Raw genomic sequence first — 10,137 nt, 5'->3', positions numbered from 1 at the left:
CCACCCATCCACCCATCCATCTACCTACCCACCCATCCATCCACCTACCCACCTATCCACCCGCCCATCTACCTACCTACCCACCCATCCACCCGCCCATCTACCCACCTATCCACCCATCCATCTATCCACTCACCCATCCATCTATCCACCATCCATTCACTCATCCATCTATCCATCCATCCATCCATCCATCCATCCATCCATCCACCTACCCATCTACCCACCTATGCACCCACCCAACCATCCATCTATACATCCATCCATCCACTCGTACCCCCGTACCCCCATGCCTCATTCCCTAATGGCCTATTTGGAGGCTTGTGCTGCATGGGACATAAAGATAACTAGACACAGTTCCTGCTTTCAAGGACCCCCCAGAATACACCCACTGTAGTCCCAGTGATGTAAGGACTTCTAGGGCCACAGTAAAGTGTGTTGTTCATGCTGTGTGGGTCAGAGAGGGAGGTGAAGGAAGGAGGCTGGTGTGATCTCCAGGAGTCAGGAAGGACGTGTTAGATGCAAGCGTGGGGGTGATTATGGTTTCAGACGCAGGTTGTGGTGGAAGAGCTCCCCAAGGGGAGGAGCAGCATCGGCAAAGTCTCAGAGGGGACAGGAACAGGCAAGTCTCAGGGAGGCATCTATGGTTCACTCTGGCTGCAGAGCTGGAGGGGCAGAAGACAGGAGTTCCTATGTGCACCCTGGAGGCTGGTGGGCTGGGAGGTGGCAATGTTGGGCCAGACAGGAGGGCAGTGGCCTGACTTGGGGAGGAGGGATGGAGAGAACCACGAAACAGAGGGAGATGAAGAGGTGAGGTAGAAGCACCCAGAATGCAGATCTGACTACCTTTTCCCAGGCAGCCTCTGAGCCCTGCTGGCCCTGCTGGCCCTGCCTCCCTCGCAGGGGTCGCCCGAGGCCTTGAACTCACTGTGCCCTCCCACCTCTAGGCCTCAGGGGAAGCTGTTCCCCAGACAGGAACACCCTTTCAGCCTGGTACACCTGCCTCCCCGAGGCGAGGGTATAACACTACTTTCCAAAAGAGGAAACTGAGGTCTCTGGGGGTGGAGACTCACCCTGCTTGTCCCCTGGCAGAGGGAAGGAGCACTTCCTGCTGGGAGACAGGCCTGGGTTGGTCTCATCTCTTGTCCACCCACCAGCAGCTTTCTGCCTGCTGTCTCTGAAATGGGCTGCTGTTCCTGGCCCCCTTGCAGGCCATATAGGTGGTAAGAAGGAGCCTGGGGAGCCATTGGGGAGGCAGCCCTGAGGGTGTGTGGTCTCTGCCCCTGACTCTGCACAGGAGGTAATGCTGGAGGTGTGGTCCCTTGGCCGGGGCAGGAGGACCTCAGGGCCAGCCTTTGGTTCTTTCTGTCCCTTTCTCATGCCCAGGGGGTCCCTGGTGCTAGATTAGGACTCTGGGCCTGGCTGGGCCCAGTTCTAGGCTAGGTGCCCCAGTCTCCCCAGACTGCTGCCACCTGGGACCTTCTTTCACACCATCCCCTGCACACCCACAGCTCAGCCTCTGCCCTGCTTCAGCAGAGCCAACTTCACAGGTGTTTCTGGGCACAAAGCCCTGCCCATCACCCTGGCCACATTCCCTCCTGCAGTCCAGGCCACAGCTGCTATACCCTAGCCCCCACCAACCCCTGCCTTCTCTGGTCTCCACCCAGGCCTTTGTCTCAGCCTGTTCCCGGCCTTGCTGCCCTCTGCTTGCCCAGGTGCTCCGCTCTGGTCGCTCCCAGCACCTCTGGGCCCTCTCAGTGATCTGTAGTACCTGGATCCTGGTCTCCTCATTGCCTAAGACTGATGCCTAAGCCTCACCTCACATGCCTTTATTTCATCCTTACTGCACATCCTGTGAGGAGACAGGGCAGGGTCGTATCTGCAGGTTTACAGAGGGGTAAACTGAGGCCCTGAGAGGCTGAGGGGCCTGCCCAGAGCCACTGAGCAGCTGGGGAGCCAGTCTCACCCACACGGGGCTGCAGGTCTCTGGGTGTGGCCTCTGCCTCCCCCTAAGCGGGGGTGCCCTCTACTTGGTAACAAGAGCTGGGATGTTGGGCCTGAGCAGTCAGTGTCTGTGGTCTCCGAGGTCATGGTAGGCACTTAGCATTCAGTGGTATCAGTCAGCCAGGGCCACATGATGCTGCATAACAAACGGTCTGAAAGCTCATGTTCCTTCCTTCTCACAGATCAGTGGGTTGGCTAAGTCTGGTTGATCGCAGCTCAGCTGGGCTCTGTCACTCATCTGAGGGCTAGGTGGGGTCCAGGCCTCCTGGGCTGGGCAGAGCTCTGTGCCACACATCCCTCATCCTCCTCCTGGGAGCAGCAGCTGGCCAAGGCAGAGACACATGAGGCTTCAGATGGGGACTGGCATCTGTCACTTCTACCACAGCGGGCCCTATGGCCTTAATGGGGACATGGGAGAGCCCTGCAGGGTGTGTGGGTGCAGAGCTAAGTGTGTGGGTGCAGGAGGGGTGCAGACTCAGCCCAACAATGTGATTTCCCACAGGCACAGAAGACCAACTTGCTGAGAGAGCCTCACGCTGGGCCCCTGAGTTGGGAACTAGTCCTACTCTCATTTCCACATGAGACGACAGTTCAGAGAGGTGCGGTAATCTGGCCAAGAGCGCCCAGCCTGTTAGGACAGGGTCAGACTGCCACCCAGCCTTGTCTGTCTCCAAAGCCTGAGCTTACTCCCTATTTCTACCTCTCCTGAGTGTGAGTCCTTCAGGAGGCAGAGGGGGACCAGGGCTCAGGATGATTGAAGCCAAGACCGAGACTGTGGTCAGAGCCTTGGTCTAGAGCAGGACACTGAAGTATGCGGAGAAGATGCGGGAGGAGGGCAGGGCAGGACCACCGGCAGGCAGGCCCCCCCCAGGCAAGGGCTAGAACCAGCCCCAGAGCAGCACCTGGGGCCCCCCTCTTTGTTCCCCAGGTATTGGGGCTCCACTGAACTTTGAGGCCCCTGTCAGTACTTCACATAGCCCAAACCTTAGTTACCAGCTGAGGTCACAGGTTCAGTCTCCTCCCCGTGCACAGCCAGCTCACGGGATCCACCTGCTTCCCGGTGTGAGTGGGTTAGATGCGGGTGTGGGGGGGGGCGGGGAGCGGGGGAAGGCAGCTCCTCTTAGCTCAGACGTCAAGGACAGATTTTCACACTACAGGAGCTCTCAGCTGCATGAATGTAGAATGAGGTCGTTAGCTAAGAGGGCGGGGACACCTGCAGGCCTGTGGTGGCAGAGTGGCCCCATGAAATTGGATTTCTCATTATCAGACCTTCCTTGTCAGTGGTGTTTGTGTGAGGCTGTTTGTTCCGAGAATGGAGTTAGGGATGGGGGTGGGGGAGAGGGGATAGTTTGCTTTGCAGACATCAAACTGCTGGAACTGGGAATCTGTGGCTCCTGCCACATCCAATTATTTTGTCCCAGGAATTTGAATGCATCCTCCCAAGTCGGGTCTTAACCTTCTCTTGGCTGATGGAACAGGGTGGTTTGACCTTCCTCATCTCAAACCGTGTGCAAAAGAAAAATGGCACTTTGAGTAGATTGTGGTGAGATGGCTGTGGGTCAGCCCTTCTGGGACGTGACCTTTGGTTCAGACTGAGCACCATGGAGGAAGAGTATAACAAACAGAAGCAGGTGTGATGCTGGTTAAGGGTAAACTCCATGAGGGCGGGGGGAGTGTCTGTCCTTGGTCCCTGTTATGTGACCGGTATGTATACATGATCAATACATATTTTTTAAATAAGTGAATCTGTGGCACGTTTCTAAACGCTGCTCCCCTGAGGTGCTCTGTGACAAATGGGTTCTAGAATGAAATAGGGAAACATGCATAGTCTTGAAGGTTCATGATACCCATGAATGTGTTCAAGGTTCTGAGAAGTCCTGCAGTGAAGAACTTCCATATTAATTTCTTTAATCTGACAGTTTCCAAAATCATTTTCCCATTTCTCTCTGTAGCCTGGACACTGGCTCAGCCAGAACTTTGGGGCAGAGAGCGCGGGGCTGTGTCCAAAGTCTCCATGTCTCCTTCTCACTCTGACCTTTATTTTCTATGCAACCTGCAAGCAATGTTTGTGGAGAGAACGTGCCGGAAACAGTTGCTGCCTTTGTTTCCCAGAATATTCCAGGCTGGGGAGAGGCCTTGGGGACACAGTGGCTGGACAGCCAGGCAGCCAGGTGGAGCTCTGTTCTGCTCACGCTGAGGTTCCATCTTGGCCTCGAGGTCCCCAGAGGTGTGCTCTGCCTGCTTGGGAGTGCTGTCATGTGGGGTAGTCCTGGTTTCTTCTTCCTGCCAACTATGGAGGGGACAGCCCTGCTGAGCTGGTGGCCCCTGGCCGCACTCTGCCTCCATCTTGGCCCTGCCCCCATCTCAGTGGCCCTGTCTCTTCTATGCTCCAGCAATGAACCTCCCAAGTGGAGAAGGACTCTGCTTGCCGGCCTTCCCCACCAGGCCTTCACCATCGCCACCTTCAGATCTTGCTTTATAGCTTTCACTCCGTGTCTGTTGTTGCATCTGGTGCACATGACTACCTGGGACAGGCAGGCTGGCAGGTGTGTTATTCCCATTGTACAGGTGAGGGAACCGAGGCCTGCCAGATAGCAAGACTGTCCTTGCCCAGCCCCCCCAGGAGGTGATGGGGGTGGCCTGGCAGGGCTGGTGTTTCTGGATGAGGCTTACTTAGGCCTATTCACCTGATGTACGGGCCACCTGGCCTCTTGGCAGGTGGCTGTGTTGCCGTGGGAACTGCCTGGCCTGTTTGCGTTCATGGTGGGGCTGGGATGGCTGGGCCGATGGGGAGGGAACACACCAGGCATGAGGTCACACAGAGAATTAGGAGCATGTTCTGATTCACCCCATACCCCCTTTTCTACCACACTAGACCACTGCCCCAAGGAGAAGGGGGGGTCACCATGGTTGTGTCTAAGGCCCAGGAGAATGTAGAATGGAAAAGGGGCACTACACTAGGTGATGCTGATATGGGGGCTCCCACTGTGTCCTGTAGCAAGGCTCACTGTGGTGAGCCCCCTTTGTGGGAGAGTCAGTGGAAGGCCTCAGGGGGTGGGGAAAATTGGTGTATTTGAGTTATTCAGTAACCAAGCCAGGGTCTGAACGCCAGGTGGATCTACAGGGGGGCCATGTCTGAGGCTCTAGCCCAGGTTGGGGGGACAGGGAGAGGGACAGTCTCCAGCTTTCTTTGTGGCAGATTGGGCTGGCCAGGTACTGCCTGTCTGTGAGTTGAACTCTGGGCCACTTTGAGCCTTGATCTCCTCCTAACGGTGCTTTGCTGAGGGAAACTCAGCTGTTCTGAGGGGGAGTCTGCCACCCAGGGATCCTTGCTGTGTTCTCTGGCTAGACTTCCTCACCAGGCAGGACTCCTACCAGGGGTCACCACCATCATGGAGCCCTCTCTACCCTGCCAGGCCCCCTCCAGGCAGGACTCCCACCAGGGGTCACCTCCATCATGGAGCCCTCTCTACCCTGCCGGGCCCCCTCCTTGGTGTTTGTCTTTTTCACTAGAGCAAGCTTGTGAGTGGCTGGGGAATGACACCCTGTCCGTGGAGGCTGTGAGGGGACACTGGCTGACCATTGATTGCAAATGTGGTCAGGGATTCACACTGCAGGTGGAAGCTTGGGTGAACTCAGGTGGAGGTCATGGAGGACAGCATGGATCTGGTACTTGGGGTCCAGGGTCTGGACTGGGGCTGGCATCTGAAGGGGCCTTGTCATTGTAGCTGCACAACGTGACCCTGGCCCTGGAGCTGCTGAAGGACGAAGGTCTACTCAGCTACCCTGTCAGCCCCGAGGGTGAGTGTGTGGCAGGTGCCAGTGCCATGGCCAGCTCTGGCTGACCAGCCTCATTCGAGAGCCAAAGAACAGGCACAGGGTGTGGGGGTGAGCTTGTGTCGGTGGTGTCCTCTTGCTTGGTGGGGTGGGTGATGACCGCTTTCCAGGGCTTCCGGGGAGGGGACTGAGGCCCTAGTGGAGGGTTCCTGGGGAGAGGAGCGGATGGAAATCTCTGGGGAGCCAGCCTGGGAGGAGTTGCTGTATTGGGGGCACTACAGGGGATGGCAGGGTCATGTGACACACCTAGTGCTGGTTTACCAGCGAGGAACGCCTCAGTCCCCCACAAAGCAGGCTGGCTGGTCACCACCTGCCCCCTGCCTTGCCCCTGTCTGGCCTGCAGACATTGTGAACAAGGACGCCCGGAGCACCCTGCGTGTGCTGTATGGCCTGTTCTGCAGGCACAAGCTGAGAGTAAACACGGACGGGACACCCTGGGGAGGCACAGACTAACCCACGCAGCCCCTCAAAAGCTCGTGCGCCTACCTGCTGGCCCAGCTGGATGGCTGGGGGACACTACCTGCTGCCCCCCTGCATCTGCGACTTGTCCCCTTCCTGCCTGTGTCTCCTGGCTCCATCGTCTGAGTATCTCAGGTGGGGATCCATTTGGAGTCAACATTTGTCCTTGTTCAATTTGTTTAAATAAAAGTATTTCTGGGAGGGTCTGGGAGCCTGCAGGCGTCCTTAGTTGTGTGTCCATCTGGGTTGAGCCCCACATGGCTCTTCCTCTGCAGGCTCTCATCGCTGAGTCCAGGGCAGCAACAGCCCAATGGGAGGTTATGGATACCTGGGGCTTGAGGCTGTCAGCATCAGGGCTGATGGCCCAGGCCCTGGGCTATCCCCATCCAGCTGCCTGCCACTATGTCTCACTGGCCCTCTGTGCCACCATGCAGAGGCATGAGACCCCAAACCCCCCACCACACTCCGAGAAGCTAATTCAGTCCCTTGCCAAAGGAACCATGGCCCTGGCTGACCCCTGTAGCTTTGATGGTGAGTTCTGCCCAAAAGTCACAAAGAAGAAATCTATGTAGTAGATTAGTGGCCAAATCATCTCCACTCTGTCCCCAGAGAGCCATAGTGCCCCAGTCTCTCCAGCGAGACTCAGCATTTTCTGCATTCATTAGGAAAAAGAAGAACTTTATAGAATTGAACATAGGTGTTCCAGTCCACTTCCATGATAGGGCAGAGTATCCCCCACACCCCTCTTCCCCTGGAGCTAATATCTGATGGGAACCAGCTGGGAGGAGGCAGGCAAGGAGGGGTGAGGCCAGAGGGAGAGCTGCGAGTGCCCAGGCTGCACTCCCCACTAGCAGAGTGGCTGTGGCTTTGAGGAGACACTTTGGAGGAGGTGTTGGGAAGATAGATTGTCCAGGCCAGACCAGCCCTTCCATAGCCAATCTCCTTCTCCAGACCTCTGGCCTGTCTGGAGAGACCCAGAGCCAGGGATGCAGTTGCAGGCCAGCCTGGAGCTAGTGTCTGAGTGTGCAGGGGTCTTGAGGGGTCTTCCCTCCACCCTACCTTCCGACTTACAGAGCAGTCAGGAACTTTTACATGGGCTCCATTTGGGCTTTCAGCCATATCAGATGTGCCACTCTTTTTCTGAACCTGCCTTCCCTGCTGCCTCTAAGAAATGTCCTTCCTCCTACATACCTGGAGCCAGCTCCCTCCTGCTCAGGTACCTTCTACTGAGGTGCTCCCTGTAAGGCCTCACCCTCTCTGTCCTGGAGCTCCCTGTGGGCACAGGCTTAGCCTCTCCCCTTTCCACACCTTGCTTCATCCTTGAAAGCCTGAAATTCACATCCTTTTTCCTGGAGTCTGTGCTTCCCCACTCACATGGGCCTCACCCCCTACAGGCTGGCTCTGCCTGGCTGCTCCAAGTTCTCACTCTCATTCTGTTTGACAGCATTTTTTTAAAATTTCAAATTATTTAATTTTGTATAGCTGTATTGAGGAAGAATTTTGCTATTGGCAAACTTTCCCAATTTTAAGTGCGCAAGTTGATGGGTTTTGACAAATGTGTACAGTCGCATAGCCGCCACAGCCATGATCAAGACACAGAGCATGCACATCATTCCGCAGGTTCCTGCAAGCCCTTCCACAGCCAATCCCCTTTTCCAGACCTCTGGCCCTGGAAACCATCGCTCTGCCTTTTATCATCATCATTTTGCCTTTTCTAGAATCTTTTATGAATTGTATCATACAGCACGTTGCCGTTTGTGCCTGGTTTCTTTTCACTTAGCATAATGCTGTTGACATGGCCCACATTGTTTCTTGTATTAATACTGCATTCCTTTCTATTTTACGGTTGCACAATCATTTGTTTATGCATTTGCAAGTTTGGGGTTCTTTTCAGTTTTCAGTTTTTATGTTTAATATTGCTATTCACATACAAGTCTCTGTGTGGACATGTGCTTTCATTTTCCTTGGGTAAACACCTAGGACTGGAATGGCTGGGTCATATGGTAAGTGTATGTTTTACATTATAAGAAACAGCCAAACTGTTTTTCAGAGTAAACATACCACTTGGCATTCCCACCATCAATGTATGGGAGTTCCAATAGCTCCACATGCTTGTCAACACTTGGTATTGTCAGTCTTCTCAATTTTAGCTATTCTACAGAATACAATGGTATCTTAATATTGTGGTTTTAATTTTATATGCCTAATGACTAATAGTATTGAGTATCTAGGTTGGCATGGGCTGCTGTAACAAGATGTCATGTGTGTGTGTGTGTGTGAGAGAGAGAGAGAAAGAGAGAGAGAGATTGAGAGAGAGATAACATTTTGGTGTCCTTTCTTCTTATAAAAAAAGTAACCCCATCAGGGGGTCACACCCTCATGACCTCATCTAAACCTAATTATCTCCCAAAGCTCCACCTCTAAGTGCCATCACATAGGGTAGAAGAGCTTCAACCTCTGCTTTTTAATTGGAGGGTTTAATCCATTTACATTTTTTGTGGTAAAATATACATAACATAAGGGGGTGGCACCTGTGGCTCAAAGGAGTAGGGCACCAGCTCCATATGCTGAAGGTGGTGGGTTCAAACCCAGCCCTTGCCAAAAACTGCAAAAAAAAAAAAAAAATATATATATACATATATATACACATAACATAAAATTTACCATTTTAGCCATTTGAAGTGTGTAATTCAATGGCATTAAGTATATTCATACTGTTGCACAACCTTCACCACCATCCATTTTCAGAACTTTTTCATCACACTGGAACTCTGCACCCATTAAACACTAACTCTCCATTGTCCCCTGCCTGCAGTCCCTGGACACCACTATTCTACTTTGTCTCTATAAGCCTGATTAGTCTAGGTACCTTTAGTCTGTTTAAATTAGATGCAATTATTGATATCATCTGGCTATTTATTTTCTGTTTGTCCCATTGATGCTTTGTTCATATATTTTCTCTTTTCTTATTTCTTTTGAAGTAAAGACTTTTTAATGATTTGGTTTATTTCTATTATTGGCTTACCAGCTTTGTTTTATTTTGCTAGCAGTTGCTCTAGACTTTATAATATATATTTGCATTAGTGTCCTATAGCTGATATAATAAATTGCCACAAACTTAATATCGTTAAACAACAGAAATTTATTTTCTCACAGTTGTGGAGGCCAGAAGTCTGATATTAAGGTGTTCACAGAGTTGTGCTCCATCTGGAGGCCCTATGGGAATTCTGCTTCTTGTCTCTTTTGTCTTCTGGTGACTACCAGCATCCCTGCTCCCTGCACTTGGAGCTGCATCACTCCAACACCCACCTCTGTGGTTGTATTGTGTCCCCCTCTTTTCTCTGTGTGCCCTACCTCTGTATGTCTTTTATAAGGGCAATTGTCCTAGGATTTAGAGTCCACCCAGATAATCCAGGATCATCTATCTCAAGATTCTTAGTCTAATTACATCTGCAAAAACCTCTTTTGCAAACAAATTAACATTCACAAGTTCTAGGGATTACCATGTGGACAAATCTTTTTGGAGGCCACCATTTAACACATTATGACATCTTAAAGTTATTACACTGTACTTTTGAGTAATATTACTTCCAATTGTCATATGTCTTCTTTCTATATCTGTTATAAATTTCTCAAAACGTCATTTTGGCTTAGAAATGTCAATTGTCTTTTAAAGAGATTTTTGAAGAAAGTATTCCTTCCATATTTACCCACATACATATATTTACCATTTCTGATGGTCATTGTTCCTTCTTCCATCTGGTACCCTTTTCCTTCTTCCTAATGGGCTTCCATGAACATTTCTGGTAGTGCTGGACTAATGTTAATGAGCCTTCA

The 10,137-nt window shown here is 52.2% G+C and overlaps 1 protein-coding gene across 1 annotated transcript in view; it reads left to right on the top strand.

Annotated features, from left to right (window-relative positions):
• PARVG (parvin gamma) overlaps positions 1-6,506 on the top strand; it is a 21,681-nt gene extending 15,175 nt beyond the window's left edge. The window contains exons 12-13 of the mRNA XM_003783428.3: positions 5,733-5,805; positions 6,185-6,506. Coding sequence (XP_003783476.1) covers positions 5,733-5,805; positions 6,185-6,294 — 183 coding nt within the window. The 3' untranslated portion in view covers positions 6,295-6,506. The remainder of the gene's footprint in view (positions 1-5,732; positions 5,806-6,184) is intronic.
• The last annotated feature ends 3,631 nt before the right edge of the window (positions 6,507-10,137 follow it).

The sequence above is a fragment of the Otolemur garnettii genome, unplaced genomic scaffold, assembly GCF_000181295.1.
Source record: "Otolemur garnettii isolate 467f Iridium unplaced genomic scaffold, OtoGar3 scaffold00007, whole genome shotgun sequence".
In the NCBI taxonomy this organism is placed as follows: Eukaryota; Metazoa; Chordata; class Mammalia; order Primates; family Galagidae; genus Otolemur; species Otolemur garnettii.
The sequence above is the reverse complement of the archived record's forward strand: the minus strand, read 5'-3'. Positions and strand labels throughout refer to the sequence as shown.